The sequence below is a fragment of the Canis lupus genome, chromosome 32 (assembly GCF_003254725.2).
Source record: "Canis lupus dingo isolate Sandy chromosome 32, ASM325472v2, whole genome shotgun sequence".
Taxonomy (NCBI): domain Eukaryota; kingdom Metazoa; phylum Chordata; class Mammalia; order Carnivora; family Canidae; genus Canis; species Canis lupus.
Genome location: NC_064274.1, coordinates 24,286,513 through 24,304,125, shown reverse-complemented (window position 1 = coordinate 24,304,125; position 17,613 = coordinate 24,286,513). Strand labels below are relative to the sequence as shown.

General features: G+C 36.8%; 1 protein-coding gene across 1 annotated transcript; it reads right to left on the bottom strand.

Annotated features, from left to right (window-relative positions):
• Positions 1-743: 743 nt before the first annotated feature.
• On the bottom strand, positions 744-17,592 carry CISD2 (CDGSH iron sulfur domain 2). Its single transcript, XM_025423060.3, has 3 exons — positions 17,358-17,592; positions 3,244-3,458; positions 744-1,776 (listed from the first exon to the last, which is right to left on the bottom strand). Exons 1-3 carry the CDS (start codon positions 17,458-17,460, stop codon positions 1,687-1,689), a joined length of 408 nt encoding a protein of 135 aa, XP_025278845.1. The 5' UTR covers positions 17,461-17,592; the 3' UTR covers positions 744-1,686.
• Between the last annotated feature and the right edge of the window lie 21 nt (positions 17,593-17,613).

Here is a 17,613-nt window from a genome sequence, read left to right as displayed (position 1 = left end):
GACAAAATTTAAAGGTGATAATTTCATTTTAGTCTCCACATCTTTAGGAAATTTTAGCTTCTCCTGTGAAACCTAAGTATGGGAACCAGTAGAATACACATGTTGCTGTGTGGCAGTAAATATTTTAAAGAAAATATTTCATGACCGCAGACCATGGATATTCAAACTTTTGGTAAGGAAAATTTTTCCCAAAGCCCTATGATCAACTATGGAAAAATAATTGCTCCATCTGATAGTGAAGCCCCTTAAGAGTGTTTTTTTTTTTTTTTTTTTTTCCCTTAAGAGTGTTAAAGAGAAGGTTTTAGGAAAGAACACCCAGAGCCATAGTGACAGCAGTGGTATATTTCTACGTCTTTCCACACAGGGAGAGATTAACTATTTTATATATACACCTTGTAAAACTTCTCAAAACCACAACTATATTTCTAACCCGAACTTTAAAATTCCTGTTAGTCATGAGAGTCAAGATCACACAATAGAACCTACTGACATAATATGCAATAAATTACAAATGTACGTACTGGACTTAGTGCAATGTCCCATATGTACATGTGGTGACTATTAGCTTTGATTATTATTGGGAGAATTAAATGTTTGCCTCCTGTACCTTTTTTTTGTATATAAAAAAGACACAGTAAACTGACAGGATGTACCTTTAATAAACAGACTTAAGGACAGCTATTAATATAAGAACTGTAACATACAATAAAACTAAGTAGACCACGGCTAAAAAATTACACAAGTTTTAAAGATTCTCCAATAAGTTTATTTAGCAAACTTTCTTTATTTTATGTTTTATTGGATTATACTGTTATAAAGAGAAAAATGTATACGATTTTGAATCACTGAACCATTTATCATTTTATTTTTTTATTTGTTTAATTTTTTTTCCATTTATCATTTTAATGAGTTCAGATATACTTTATTTCTAATTAACCTTCAAATTGCAGCAGCTTATGAATTTAGTATAAGTATTCCTGCCATTCCATCCCACCCTGTCACTGAGTCAAAGAGTTCATGATACATGTACAAAACACACACCTAAAGAGACACAAACAAGCCTTTGTAAAGTAAACACATTTTTTTAATAATGTAAATAACTATTCCTTTTTGGAACTTTCTATATCCAGTTCATGTCTTTTCTGAAATTGGGATATTCACACTTTAATTAGACATAATGTTTATAAAGCAAAGCATTTATCTCTTTGAAAACTCAAGTAATTCTTGACAGCAATATTTTTCTTACTGATCTGAAAAGAACAGTGTGTGGAAGGCCAAAGAGGAAAAGTCACTTCAAATGATCAGAACAGAAGACTGAAAAATAATATGTTTAATGTAGGGAGAAAAAATTTAAGTGTAGATTCCATAGAAAATATTGATATTCAAAGGAAGAGCTTTGGACCCACTGCCAAAAACAGATTTTTCTCAGTTAATGAAAACCAAGACATTGTCTTTGAAGTAAGAATGAAAGGGTTGTACAATTTAATTTCTATATAAATGACCGTTTGAATACACAAAGTATCAAATATAAACAGTAGTGTAGAAGAAAATAAATTGGCAGAAATAATTACTCAACCAGTAGCAATAATTAAGACTACCATTTAAAAGATCTATACTTAAAAAATGAAAAAATATTGTTATAGAATTTTACAGCACACAACTTAGTTCAATCCTAATTCATTACTATTATACTTCTTTCTTCTTCAGTATTAGTGGGCCCACATTATCTCCTGTCAATTCATTGTGTTTATTATGTGAACCATCACAGGCAGGAAACTAGAAAGGAAAAAGAATTACAAGTGTTATTTTAAAAATGATTCAGTAAGTAGGAATATTTGTGAAATGCTCTTACAAGGAAGTACATAACTTTGAAGAAAAAATGATCAGATAGCTTTCCTGAGTAATGTATATTCTACATCTAACCTAACTACACTCCAATATCACAGCAAGTTTAATAATTTTAAATAGTTAATTTATTATTTGATATAGATTTTTTGGATTATTTTTGATTATTCCAAGAGTCAATAAAACAGGTTTAAAGGGCGATCAAAATAAGCTCTTGTTCTCTGTAGAGCTCCAAATTAGAACTCCTCTCTTCACTTATTTAAATTTGAAAAGAATGTACTGTTGAACCTTGAACAACAGGTTTGAACTGTATGGAACCATTTAACTGTGGATTTTTTTCAATAAACACAATACAGTACTGTAAATGAATTTTCTCTTCTTTATGGTTTTCTTACTAACAATTTTTTCTGTAGCTTACTTCATTGTAAGAATAATGTATGTAACACATCTAACATACAAAATAGTTGTTAACTGACCTCATGTCATCAGTAAGTCTTCTAGTCAACAGTAAGCAATTAAGTTTTGGGAGAACCAAAATATATTATCTCATGTTTTCCTACTATAAAACTCACACATACTGTATAGTTTTTGAAAAAATTTAAAATGCATATTTAGAAATTCACTCATAGATAACAATAATCCAGATTTTGAGATATTTTTTCCTATGCATTTTACTAAGTGTATTCCTTTTTTAAAAACAAAATTGGGATCAAACTGTACTGTGCTTTTCTTAATAACTACATCATGCTCTCATGTCATTAAAATAGTCTTAAAAACATGATTTGTAATAGCTTCCTAACATCCCATAATTTATATTATACCATAATCATTCCCATTATCAGACACTTAGATTTCCAAAACTTTATTACAAAAAAAAGTTGTGATGAATGTTACTATATTAAAACTTCAAATAACCTATGATCATACTACTAGAAAACAAATCTCACCAGCTACTTATAATACTTATCACTCCATACTTATTCCCACATTAAAAAACACCCATAATTATAGCTGCCATTTATTAGCTCATCTGTATATAAGGTACTGTACATACATCTCACTACATCCTAAAAAATGTGTATGATATTGACATATTATTAAAAAAAAAAAAAACCCTGAACATCAGAGATTAAAGATTAAGAAACCTGCCTAACCAAAGTCACACTATAAGTGGCGGACATCAGCTTTGAAGCATAAGATTTCTATCTTTCCTTGCACTGCTGTAACTTTTCTCATGTAGGTAAGTATCCAACATAAAATGCAAACTTTAACTTAGGAATATAAATTTTCAGTACTGAATACTGCGGAAAAATCATTCATCTCAAAGAACCTCAAAACTGGGACTTAAGAACAACTTTAACTGCACAATTTTAGAATACGTGCAAGCATATATCTTACCGTCTTAGAACGCCAACACCTACAGTAAGCTGCTTTAGTGAGACACAAATCTTCAATGTTTATTTCATTCACCACTTTGGGATTTTCCTTTTGTATTTTAAGATTAATCAAGCTATCCTTCTGTTGTTTTTTCTTCGGGAGGAATGGACGAATTGCAAGGTAGCCAAGTAGTGCAAGTACACCGAGGAAAGGCAGTAACCGAAGCCATTCTGAAACTGAACATGTACAGATTTAACAGTACTCTCTTAATAGAGCTCAAACAGCACATGTCGTCCTTGGGTTTATCCTTCACTTGTTCTTTACTTCTCATGTTAATCTCTTACCTAACTTATCTATAACATAACACTATGAATAAATAACACAATCAAGCTACCTATATCTGAGACCACTTTGTTTTATTTGTGGGCTAACTTAAGACTTGTAAAACTGGAACACAAAACTTTGAGAAATAGATCCTGTGTCAAATATCCTATTTTACTATCCTCACACTAAGTATATTGAACTTCGTTCTTATTTCAAGAGTAATGATCACCATTACAAAGTTCAATGTGTGACATATTTTATAGGTTTAGAAAGCATTTCCGCCATGTCTAAAATCATACAACAGGGGATGCCAGGGTGGCTCCGTGGTGGAGCATCTGCCTTTGGCTCAGGTCGTGATCCTGGGATCTGGTATCGAGTCCCACATCAGGCTACCTGTGAGGAGCCTGCTTCTCCCTCTGCCTATGTCTCTGCCTCTCTCTCTCAGTCTGTGTCTCTCATGAATAAATAAATAAATCTTTAAAAAAATAAATAACACAGCTTAAAAGAGTTAAAGTACAGTTGTACTCTTAGCATAGTCCATTGTTAACATTCATTAGCATGCCTTGGCACATAATCTTTAGTTTTTCTTTTTCTTGACTATGCTATTTCTACATAGTGCTTAGCAAGATATCAGTTAAGTACTCAGTGAAGATTGTCAAATGATAACATTAAGGATTCAGATAACAGATAACAGATAACAGAAAGGATTCTCTACAGAGCCCCACAGAGTCACAGCACTAGCCAGAATTTACTGACTGCATGCTGAAATGTTTATCTTGGTTTCCTTATGTATTTGTCTTCATAGACATAGGGACCATTTTATTTATTTATTTATATTCCCTAACCCCCCTGAGGCAGTATTTAGTATTCCCGAAGGCATTTAATGAACACTTAGGGAATAAGATGTATGTAATAATGAGAATTTTCAGTGTATGAAAATTTCAGTCTGTTCAGACAACATTTCTTTCGGAATCACTATGTCTTACAAGAATGTAAATTAAAGCATTGAAGACATGTTTTATCTGGAATCCTACATCAATGGTAAAATATTCATTTTTTGATATTCTGTTGTATGATATTTTTTTTAAAGATTTTATTTATTTGTTTATGAGAGACACACACACAGAGAAAGAGAGGTAGAGACACAGGCAGAGGGAGCAGCAGGTTCCATGCAGGGAGCCCTATGCAGGACTCGATCCTGGGTCTCCAGGATCACGCCCTGGGCTGAAGGTGGCACTCAACTGCTGAGCCACCCGGGCTGCCCTATTTTTATTTTTTAAAGATTTTATTTATTCATAAGAGACAGAGAGAGAGAGAGAGAGAGAGAGGCAGAGACACAGGCAGAGGGAGAAGCAGGCTCCATGCAGGGAGCCCGATGTGGGGCTTGATCCCAGGTCTCCAGGATCACGCCCCGAGCTGAAGGCAATCACTGAACCACACAGGCATCCCCGTATTTAAAATTTTATCTGCTCTCTTCTTGGTAAAACTACTTCCCAGAGATCATTGTTCTACCATGCAAGTATTAAAAGACTGGCTTAATACAAACTCTTCCAAAATGCAGGAAGCCCGATGCGGGACTCGATCCTGGGACCCCAGGACCACGCCCTGGGCGTCAGGCAGGCACTAAACCTCTGAGCCACCCAGGGATCCCCCAAAATGAAACTATTTTTGATACAACACCAAGCCAAAGGTTTGTTATTAGCTCTAAATGAAACAACCTATTTATATACTCTATGTATAGAACCTGCAAGAGTGCCTAGCACAGAGAAGATACATAATAAATGATAACATTTATTACTAGATTAGGGAGGTTGGTAGCAACTCCTTGCAAACTTAACTTGATAACAGTATATAGTTGAAATCTTTGGGAATATGACAATGTTAGTTGCCAGAATGAAGCTCTGTAAGGACAAGGACTTTGTCATGTTGGCTGTTCTATTCTCATAATCGAAGTGGAGATACTTCATATAGATTCTTTTAATGAACTAAAGTTCTGGAAATGAACTGTTTCTCCAGGAGAAGGGGGTCTGCCTATGGATCAGTTGTCCAATATAGGAGCCACTAGCCACACTGCTTTGATTTGTACCTCGGATTTTGTTTTAAACAAGTATGGTAAGATGACAGATGAGACAACTGAGTTGAAAGTAAAGTTTATTGTTTGTAATTCCCAAGAGGGGGTACACCATGCTACACAGGACCACGGAGGGAAGTACCAGCTTTGGTCAGGAGGAAGGGAAGAGGAAAGCACCAGCACAAATCTTTACTGTGGTTTCCATCAAAAAGGCAAAGGAATAATTTCTGTGGGCTCTGGGCTATAGGGATAGTCTGCAGTTGTCTAGTACTTAACCCCGGTGATTAGGGCAGGAGGAATACAGGCATGGTATGTGAGAGTAACATAAAGGTGATGGTTGGTTTGCATATGAAAAGTGAGTTCACAGGCAAGTTGTTTACTATCTCTAGGAATTAGCTACTCCTGGGAAGGTGCAGATTCTTCTTGGCCCCAAAGTGTCAAAGCACCATAAAATATAGAAAATAAAAAACATGATTAATACACATATACAGCTATTTACTTATAAAATTCAAAATTGAATTTCCAAGACAAACTAGTCACATATCACCAGCTCAACAGCGACATATGACTAGTGGCTACCATATCTGACAGCCCAGAGAACACTTCCATCATGTTTTTTGGGTGGCACTGCTACAGACCATTATTTCAATAACATCTCTGTAGTATGGCATAGCTGCTTTGACAGCTTCAGCACCCATCTCTTAACGTACCTGAAGGCACCCAAAGCTACCACCTACTAGCTGCCTTCCAGTGTTCTTTGCAAAGGTATTCCTTCTGTCTTTCTACCTCTAGTCTATTGGATTAATTTGTGTACACCCTTTAAGATTAGGGTCAAATATTGCTTTCTCCAAAATCCTTCCTTGATATAACAAAGCAAAATCGATCACTTTTACTTCCAAGCCCTTTTTCCTCGTTTATCACTCTACTGTCATCTGCTTATAAATTTGACTCATAAGCCTATAAGAAAAGGAGTTACATATCACTCTCCCTAGAGCAAAGTAGATACCTCCAAGGTGTTTTATGAATGACTTAAATAAACGAATGCCGAGCATAAACGTCAGTCCCTTTCTCAATCACCACAGAGTACTATGACTATTGATTTACACTTATCTTCTAGATCAGGCAATGAATGTCTGACATTGCTATTGACCCCAACACCTAGTAAAATATTTTGTAGTAGTTATTCAATAAATATTTATTAAATGTAGAGTAACTTTAAGTATTATTCTATATTACAAAGTTTAAAAATCATGAAAGGTTAAATGAGTCCAAGTCAAAAAGTAAATAGGAATTTAAAGTTGAAAAACTTCACTTAGATTCCTAAGTTCAATGATTCCTAGGTTTAACATTTCCTGTCTGAGCCCACAAATCTCAGGGAATAAAAGGCATTAATACTTTAAAAAATCTACCTCAGAAAATGTTCATTTGACATAATTCCTTGATAAAACATTACTCTGTGGTAATATGGTCATAAAAAATACTATTATCTCCTATAACAAAGTAATAATTGATACAACAGTCTGAGTGCAATTTACTTTTTGAAAGTGATAAACTTCAATTTAAGTATAGAAAAGCTTTATAAAAAAATAATACAGCGTATGAAGCTTAATTAAATCACTTTAAATATATTTATTAAGGTTGATTTTTAATGAACAAGTATGGAATACAGAAAAATCAAACAAATTTACAAAAAATTTTAAGAACAGCTATCTCCTATGAACCTGTATGATATATGCTGAGCTATTACAGATACTTTAGGTACTATGAAGGGAAAACTATTATCTCCTAATTGTTAGGTATAATGTATGTTTTGTGCAGTATATATTTTTTAATGCTTAGGATTATCAAAAATAGAATTTTTTTACAAAATTTAGAAAAGTATAAAAAAATAACTTTTAATCTTATCAGTCAAGAGTTGGTAACATTTTACTTTTTTTTACTTTTTTTTTTTTTTTTTTTTTTGCTCTATACCAAAACTAAGACCATGTTGTATACACAGTCCTTTCACTTTATTATCAGGGACATTTGGAAACATGAATTTTAATGGCTACATCCATCCATTTTGTCCCCACAATCACAATCTAGGATCTATAAAAGCAAAGGTCTTATTTGTCTTGGTCACCACTGTATTCTCAAATACTGCTTGGTTCAATTTATTTTATTCTATATTGAGTCATAATTACAGTTCAGCCTGTTGAGCTTTGAGGTAAGTGTTAAATTTGATGAGTTTTTGAACTATATAGACTTATAAACACCACCTAAAGCAAGATACAGGGTATTTCCACCATTCTAAAAAGTTTGCTCTTTTTATAAGCCCCTTTCTGAGTTCTCTCACCAATTTAAGTACTTAATAGATGTTACTGAATTAAGAAAACTGATCTCTTTGCTATTCTTAAACCATCTGGTTTTAATTTTTTACTATATAATAACCCATGATGTCGAGACAATGTGGTAACGCAAGTGTAGCAGCTTTCTTATTTGTCTCTATGTACCCAGTACTCAGTACAGTGCCTGGCACAAGAGCAGGATTTCAATACATAACTAATTCATAGTTTAGCTGTTGTATAAATCCAGATTCTCATATACTCAGAATCAGGTTTCTTTGGTCTGTACAACAGGAACAACATCATTTACTCATAAATACTCACAACATCCTAAATATTGTACTAGGTGCTGGGGATCCAGGCTGATGGACAAGGAAGGTCCCTGTTCTCATAGGTAGGGTATATATTTTAGAGAAGATAACCACAAACAAGTAAACAAATAAGCATGAATATTTTAGACTATAATAAGAGCTATGAAGAAAACAAACAAGATGATATAAGAAAATAAAGACTATCCTAGAGGCAAAGCAGTAGGCTGACTGCAACTTTAAGAAAGGGAGACAGGAAGGAAAAAAATATCTTTAAGCCAAGATCTAAAAGAAAGAAAAGCTAAGGGCTCCAAAAGACTTGAGAAAAGAAAAGAACTTTCGAAGCACAAGGAAGAGTACATGTAAAGAAACTTCCAACTTCATATAACTGCTGGGAGGAATGAATGAATGAAGTTGGAAACCACTCTGTAAAAACTATTGAGCACTGGGAAAGGAAGCTACTAATGCATTCTGCCCCAAAACTAGTTATGTAAATATCTGTCTCCTCACCCACTATCCTCTAACAGAGACTGACACAAACCAAGACTTCAATGAATTTTAACTGAAGTGAGTCTGTACTCATTAAACTGATATTTAAAGTGACTCCTGTTAGATATGCATATATTTGCCTTTGTTCAAGGCTTACAAATGATAACAGTGTAAGTTAACAGGTAAGAATTCTGTTTAAATGCACCCAAAATCATAAGATACCTAGGAATAAACCTAACCAAAGAGGTAAAGGATCTATACCCTAAAAACTATAGAACACTTCTGAAAGAAATTGAGGAAGACACAAAGAGATGGAAAAATATTCCATGCTCATGGATTGGCAGAATTAATATTGTGAAAATGTCAATGTTACCCAGGGCAATTTACACGTTTAATGCAATCCCTATCAAAATACCATGAACTTTCTTCAGAGAGTTAGAACAAATTATTTTAAGATTTGTGTGGAAGCAGAAAAGACCCCAAATAGCCAGGGGAATTTTAAAAAAGAAAACCATATCTGGGGGCATCACAATGCCAGATTTCAGGTTGTACTACAACGCTGTGGTCATCAAGACAGTGTGGTACTGACACAAAAACAGACACATAGATCAATGGAACAGAATAGAGAACCCAGAAGTGGACCCTGAACTTAATGGTCAAATAATACTCGATAAAGGAGGAAAGACTATCCATTGGAAGAAAGACAGTCTCTTCAATAAATGGTGCTGGGAAAATTGGACATCCACATGCAGAAGAATGAAACTAGACCACTCTCTTTCACCATACACAAAGATAAACTCAAAATGGATGAAAGATCTAAATGTGAGACAAGAGTCCATCAAAATCCTAGAGGAGAACACAGGCAACACCCTTTTTGAACTTGCCCACAGTAACTTCTTGCAAGATACATCCATGAAGGCAAAAGAAACAAAAGCAAAAATGAACTATTGGGACTTCATCAAGATAAGAAGCTTTTGCACAGCAAAGGATACAGTCAACAAAACTAAAAGACAACCTACAGCTAATTTCCAAGATCTATAAAGAACTTATTAAACTCAACACCAAAGAAACAAACAATCCAATCATGAAATGGGCAAAAGACATGAAGAGAAATCTCACAGAGGAAGACATAGACATGGCCAACACGCACAGGAGAAAATGCTCTGCATCACTTGCCATCAGGGAAATACAATCAAAACCACAATGAGATACCACCTCACACCAGTGAGAATGGGGAGAATTAACAAGGCAGGAAACCACAAATGTTGGAGAGGATGCGGAGAAAAGGGAACCCTCTTACACTGTTGGTGGGAATGTGAACTGGTGCAGCCACTCTGGAAAACTGTGTGGAGGTTCCTCAAAGAGTTAAAAATAGACCTGCCCTATGACCCAGCAATTGCACTGTTGGGGATTTACCCCAAAGATTCAGATGCAATGAAACGCTGGGACACCTGCACTCTGATGTTTATAGCAGCAATGTCCACAATAGCCAAACTGTGGAAGGAGCCTCGGTGTCCATCGAAAGATGAATGGATAAAGAAGATGTGGTTTATGTATACAATGGAATATTACTCAGCCATTAGAAACGACAAATACCCACCATTTGCTTCGACGTGGATGGAACTGGAGGGTATTATGCTGAGTGAAGTCAATCGGAGAAGGACAAACATATGTTCTCATTCATTTGGGGAATATAAATAATAGTGAAAGGGAATATAAGGGAAGGGAGAAGAAATGTGTGGGAAATATCAGAAAGAGAGACAGAACATAAAGACTCCTAACTCTGGGAGGAGTGGAAGGGGAGGAGGGCGGGGGTGGAAGGGGAGGAGGGCGGGTGGTGGGGGTGAATGGGTGATGGGCACTGAGGGGGGTACTTGACGGGATGATCACTGTGTGTTATTCTGTATGTTGGTAAATTGAACACCAATAAAAAATAAATTAAAAAAAAAAGAATTCTGTTTAAACTAAGAAAAAAACTTTAAGCACCCTCAGGAAATATAAAACCCCACAGACAGATTAGGTGATATGACAGGTGAAGATACAAAAATTACAAGACACAGTCCCACTCCAAAGAAGCTTTTCATCTAGTATGGAATACAGTTCTATAAAAAAGGATTACAGTACTGTATAATATGTGTAATTATAAATAAGCAATACAGAAAAAGACATGATTAACTCCGCAGGGATGAGCAGACTAGAGAATCTGGCACCTAACCAGGTTTCTGAAAGATGAGTAAGAGTATAGGAGTCCACAGGCTTATGGGAGGAGGGACTACATTTCACACAGAAGAAACAGGATAGGCAAAAGCACAGAGATATGAGGTGCATGAAAAGTTTAAGGAAGTAAGCACCACAATACTGTTGGAATGATGAAATAGGAGAGGAATTGTAGAGGTGGTCAGGTCCCAGATGATAAAAATTAACAAGTAAGTAAAATCTATTTGGTACATAAAAGGGAACTATTGATATATCTGAATACTAATATAAATGGAAAACTTCATTTATGAAATCAGATGGAATTATAGTATCAGATGGAAGATGGACTGGTAGAGAGACAGAGGGAAGAGCAGAGAGGGCCACTAGTTGGGAGGACAAGATGCAAGACAATCGGTTAGAAATCCACTGAAATAATCCCCCCTCCGCCCCCACAAAATAATGGAAACTTAAACTAAGGCAGCGGCCATTAAAGAGGACAAATGTATCCCCTAAAACTGCCTGAAGAGAAGATAGTCTAAAGAGAGAGAGGTAGAGACACAGGCAGAGGGAGAAGCAGGCTCCATGTGGGGAGCCTGATGTGGGACTTGATCCCGGGACTCCAGGATCATGCCCTGAGCCAAAGGCAGATGCTCAACTGCTGAGCCACCCAGGCATCCCTAGAGGAGATAGTCTGATGCTTTCACTGGGAACAAAGTGACAAATCTTCATTGCTTTAAAACTTAAGAACCACTAACTTAGGTAGTAAGATCAACAGGATTGGGTGAGTGATCAAGTATGGAGTATCAGGTAAATGGTGGAAGTGAGGCTCCTTCATGATTCCCAGATTTCTGGTTTTATTATCTGGATGGATGGAGATACTGGTCTGTAATCTAAAAACAAACCAAAACAGAACGTAAGAAGAGCAGTTTTAAGCAGGAAAAGACCAGTGTTGTGTTGTAGAAGAAAGGAAAAATATGAGGCGTTGACATCCTTAAAGAGTGTAAGGGAGAAACTAAAGGCCAACATTTACCAGCAAAAAAATTAGAGATACTGCTGGATTTCACAAGTCACAACTTTCTTTAAGACAGAGTGAAATAGACCAGTGTAGAGGCTGCTCTGCGATCCTAAAAGATGCCAACTCCCCCTGCTCCCTCATCCCAGAAAGACAAGGAAAAAGAGAAAAGAGATCACTGAGAGAGCTACCGGCAGGGGAAGTGCCTTCCTCAGGGACAGCTTTGTTTCATTTAGGGCAGGAAGATGCATCTATGAAAAATTATGAAGTAGACAAGCCAGGAGTAGAAGATAACAGTGTGAGAGATCAAGGTTTGGGGGGGGGGGGGGCAGATGTAGGTATTTTGGGCTGTAATTAAGTCAAGTACAGGGAACTGGCTGACCTCAATAAAAAGGCACCCAGTTAGTTAGGCAGCATTTTGCTTATTCATTTGAATGTAAAAGGCTTGAATTTCCTTAAATTTTTCCTTTATTTCAAATTTTTCACTTCAGAAAGACCTTCTTCCTCCATCAGTGAAGTGTTCCTACTTCCATTTTTTTTAAAAACACCTAAGTTTTCTACGTTAAAATAAAAAATCAGACCACATTTATACTAAAATACCATGCAGGGTTCTAAATGTGTTTTGTAATATTCTACTTCCCACTGTTAAGATAAACAGACTAAGAAGTTAGAGTGAAAGAACCAGTACCACCAGAGAAACAAAATCTACATAGAAAGAACATTTCAAAACAACCTGAGTAGCAAGCAATTTTAACATAAATTTTTCCAAAGTTCAGACATTATTAAAAGTATCTCCTCAGAGAAACAGAATTCAGCTTAAGACAGGGCAGATTCAAATAGCTACCTATCACACTTACTCCTGAACAAGATATATAAACAAAGACTATGATAAAGACATTTGTAAAAAGTACATATAGACACACATGGATCTCAAAGAGGAGTTCTATCCTAAGAAACTAGGGTAGTCGGGATCCCTGGGTGGCGCAGCGGTTTGGTGCCTGCCTTTGGCCCAGGGCGCGATCCTGGAGACCCGGGATCGAATCCCACGTCGGGCTCCCGGTGCATGGAGCCTGCTTCTCCCTCTGCCTATGTCTCTGCCTCTCTCTCTCTGTGTGTGTAACTATCATAAATAAATTTAAATAAATAAATAAAAATTTTAAAAAAGAAACTAGGGTAGTCTTTTTTGCCTTACTTACTCCTGACCAAGATATATAAACAAAGACTTATGATAAAGACATTTGTAAAAAGTACATATAGACACACATGGATCTCAAAGAGGAGTTCTATCCTAAGAAACTAGGGTAGTCTTTTTTGCCTTCTCAAAAGATGGCATATAATGATACCATAAAAATAATATTGGGAACTTGGTTCCTGGTAATAACATATTTTCTTGTGTATCATTTCCAGGTAAGATACAGAAATGATTTCTATTTCTGAATTGTAAAAAGAGAAAGTAAAATATTTCCAATGGATGGTTTTGCTATTACCACTTAAACTGTTCTCCACAAAGGCTAGTATAATCTTTAATTCTTTAATTACACTGACTTTTATATATGGTTGGTTTAACTAGGAAGAGGGAAAAAACTTTTATAACTTATAGGAACTATGTAATTATTTCATCAAATTCACAAAAACAGTTTAAAATAAAATTCTTTGATCTTTTAGAAATAGTCTCTTTAAAAAAAAAAGAAATAGTCTCTATTATTTACATATTAATAAATGCAACTTTCTGGGTTTGAACTTAATTTCTTATACATCCCTACTAAGAAAACTCACCTTTTGTTCCATTTCTTTAAAAAAAAAATTCTGGTACATTTTACATACAATAAAATAAACAGAACTTAAGTGTTTAGCTCTGAGTTGTGACAATTAAATATATGCCAGTAGCCTCAAGTGAAAATGTAAAAACATGCAAAATACTCCCATCACCCAAGAAAGTATTCTCCTGTCCCTTTCTAGTCTATTCTCCCACCACTGATATTTATAACCAAAGCTTTTTCACTCAACATAAAGTTTTGGAGATTCATCTGTGGATCAGTAATTTATCTCTTTTTATTGCCAACCCATATTTCACAATGAATATCCACTCTCCTGTTGGTAGATATTTTGGTTGCTTCCACTTTGGGGCTATTATAAATAAAGCAGGTATGAACATGCTTGCAGAAGTTTTCTTATGGATATAGGTTTTCAACCCTGTTCCACTTCTAAATTCTTCATTCAGAATTGGCCCTTTCTGGATAAACAGAGCTAATGCCTTTAATCCTGTCAGCTCTGATGCGTCTGTGTTACTCTGGAAAAAATACTGATCACCTTCGGATTCACTGCTTTATCTTTAGGAGCAAAACCCTTATGTTTCAAAGAAGCAACCAGGGTCAAGGAGGAAGAGCTATTATATTTAAAGTTCCATAGCAAGCTTTTAAAACTACAAGTAAACTGTTTCTGACTTTTGAATAGGAAGATTTTGTTGTTCTATTTTAAAAGTTTACACAACAGGGAAAGCTTTGTTAAAGATCAAATTATTGGAATAGACTATACTTCAAAAGTGTGGAATCACACAAATTTATCTTAAAAGACTCACTGTTAAACATGTGACCTAAACAAAAATAGATAAGTTGTTTCTAATAGATAAGGACTGTCTGTAAATACTGTAAAGTGATTAAGGATCTCCAAGTGTTTACTAAGAATGCAGAGTCATCATGAGAGGGCCAATTACTTTACAAAAAACCGCTAGATCTAAATAGGGAAGAAAAAAAACAGGCAATAATAATGTAAGCTATAACTGTTCTAATTTTCACAAATAAAAAATGAAAACACTTTTGGTGTCCTAGACATTTTAAACAATTGCTGAAAAGTTATCTTCCAGGTTTTTGTTTCAACAAGTGTCTAAGTATGGATTCTAGAAGTAAATGTAATTATCTATTACAATCTACTCTGAAGGGAAGACTCAGAGTGGAAATTGGTTGGTAGAAATTTTCTTCCACAGTGCTCCAAAACAGATTCTTCAACTGTTATATTGTCATTGTCCATTTTTCATACAGCAGTTATTACAAACATGCTAATACTTCCTAGCAAATAAACAATACAATGAGAAATAGAGTGTAGACACACCTAATGGAACTTAAATATATGTTTTTAAGACATTTATCAGAGTCGTCACTAGTTCTGAGAATCAGTCCTCAGTTTAAATATTTAACAGCTTTGAAGAGGAAGTTACTATATATTATTGATTTAAGGGAGAAAAGGTTTAGATTGAGTTTCCTTAATGTCTTTGATGGGAATTAAATACTTGTTGACAGTAGAAATCAAGAAAAAAAGCTTCTAAAAATCTAGTCACAAAATCATAGACATACCTTCTATCTGTTCCAACTACACTCTTATTTACAGAAAACTGAAATTAACATAAAACCAGCCACCATTAGAATCAATGCATAATTCAGGTTTCACTGGGCTGGGGTGGGAGTTAAGAGGACTTCCTTCTTTCTTGACTTTAAAAACTTGTCAGTTAATTTGGGCAAAGTATTAATATAAGTTGGCAAATGGGAACAAATGTCACAAAATGATCACATTCTTTCGAGCTCCTATTGCCAGGTGGTATCGTTTTGGTGAATACATTCAAGTGCGTAATTCAAAGGAGGAAAAAATCTCCTAACAATTGGTTCAAGGCTACTTACCACTGAACAGTGTGAATAAAATACATATATACGCAAACATTGCAAATTTCCAACTGCAGGGGAATGGTTAGGCCTACAATGATGTTAATCTAAAATAGGATTATACAGTTGTTAGAAAAAAGATGAGGAACACATTAAAATATGTAAAGCACTAAAGCAAAAGCAATGATAAAGAGGAAAAAAGCATCACATTTTTATTTAACTGCAGAATATCTATTAGAATAATAGGATCAAAAGAGGATTTTGATGTTTATAAATACTTAACTTGAAACATTTTTCATTTTATGTTACTTTTATGCTGCTTCTGTTTACATGTTTCTTTTAATGTCAATTATTCAGTTACCATGCTTTCTATTCAATGACATGCTTCCTACCAAGCCATAATTCAAAGAATCTCTAGATTTGGAATGTCATCTAGTTCATCTCAGTGAAATCTACTACCTGACTCTGCCTCTAAAATATATATATACACACACACACACATATATATATGTGTGTGTGTGTGTATATATATATATATACTCTTAAAAAAGCAAAACCACCAAACAGAATGGAGGTGTGTGTTGGAGCTGAAATCCATCTCTAAATAATCTTCACTAATTTGGTCCTAGTTCTGTCTTTTGGTCTACAGAAAATAAAATTTCTTCTTCTTCCACCAGTAAGCCTTCCAAAAGCTGTGTTTTGTGTCAGCTACCATAGAACTCCACACTGCTCCAGGCTAAGCAACCCTATTTATCTCAAAATTATCTTAAATTCATACTTCATTCCCTGACATTCAGGACAGAGGAGTTCAAAGTTTGCCGAATCGATATGGTCCCCCCCCCCCTCGCCATCCTAATCAGTCTCAATCTGGTTTACAAATACCCCACTCAAAACAAAACAAAACAAAACAAAACAAATATCCCACTCACACTATAACACTCAAAACCCAACATCATCTTCCAAGTGTTGACCACATTTAACGAAAAGAAAATTTTCGTCCTTTAGATATGAAATCCTGAGTTGTGGGTTCTTTGTGGGTTTGTTTTGTTTTGTGTGTGTGTGTTTTTTGTTTTTTGTTTTTGTAAAGGAGGGCTGTTAAATACAGAATGTCACATATGTTCATTAAATCGTCCTAGCTAGCCCCCGAACGCTCTCTGGAGAACTCCTGTTTCCTCAAGTTACCTTAACCACCGCTAGGCCCACAGTCAGGGAGTTGACCTCAAATGCCTCCGGGGCAGCGCAAGTCTTCCCTACGGGAACGGAGGTCACTCTCCGATGTGGTCACCGAACAAGACTGCCAAGACAGCTCACTACGGCGTGTGTGTCTGCGTTTCTCTCCCACACACACACACACACACACACTCACACGCGATGGGTCAAACCCCGCCGAGAGCTCGGGACGTCTGATTCACAGCCCTCCGATACCGATGACTTATCCTACTCTAACATAAACAAGCACTCTGCGGCGAGCCAGTGTGATGAGAAGTCGCGGCCCGCACCCCGTCCTCCGTCACGGAAAGACACGGAAGAGCCGCTAACGCGAGGACCTGAGGTGGACTCCCGCGCGCCCCGCGGCGCCTGCGCCTGCGCCTGCATCTGCGCCTGCGCGCGCCCCCGCCCTCCGCGCGCGGGGTCACGGGGTAACGCGCCGCTCGCCCAGCCCCGCCCCGCCCCTCGGCCCGGGGGATGTGAAGACCACCCCCGGCTCCCACCTGGGGAAACTTGCAAGGATGGGGACTCGCTGGAGGCGGGGGTTACCTGTGAGCCGGGCGAACCCGGTAATGCTCTCGGGCACAGGGAGCCGCTTTAGATACGCCGGGAGCTGCACCTTCACGATGCGGGCCACGCTCTCCAGCACCATCCTTGCCAGCAGCGTCCACTCCCCTCCCGCCTCGCGCCTCAGCTCCTCCCGCGCCTGCGCCCAGACGGGAAGCGGGGGCGGGCGGGCGGGCGGGCGTCGCGGCCTGGGTCCCGCGGCGGGCAGGAGGGGGCGGCGCCGGGGGCCCCCGGAGGA

Excerpts from the sequence above, each read along its gene's own strand:
- CISD2 (XM_025423060.3), bottom strand. The coding sequence starts at position 17,460 with ATGGTGCTGGAGAGCGTGGCCCGCATCGTGAAGGTGCAGCTCCCGGCG. Across the intron at positions 3,459-17,357 it reads CGGGTTCGCCCGGCTCACAG|TTTCAGAATGGCTTCGGTTA; the intron begins GTAACCCCCGCC and ends GTACATGTTCAG. Across the intron at positions 1,777-3,243 it reads GGTGTTGGCGTTCTAAGACG|TTTCCTGCCTGTGATGGTTC; the intron begins GTAAGATATATG and ends TTTCCTTTCTAG.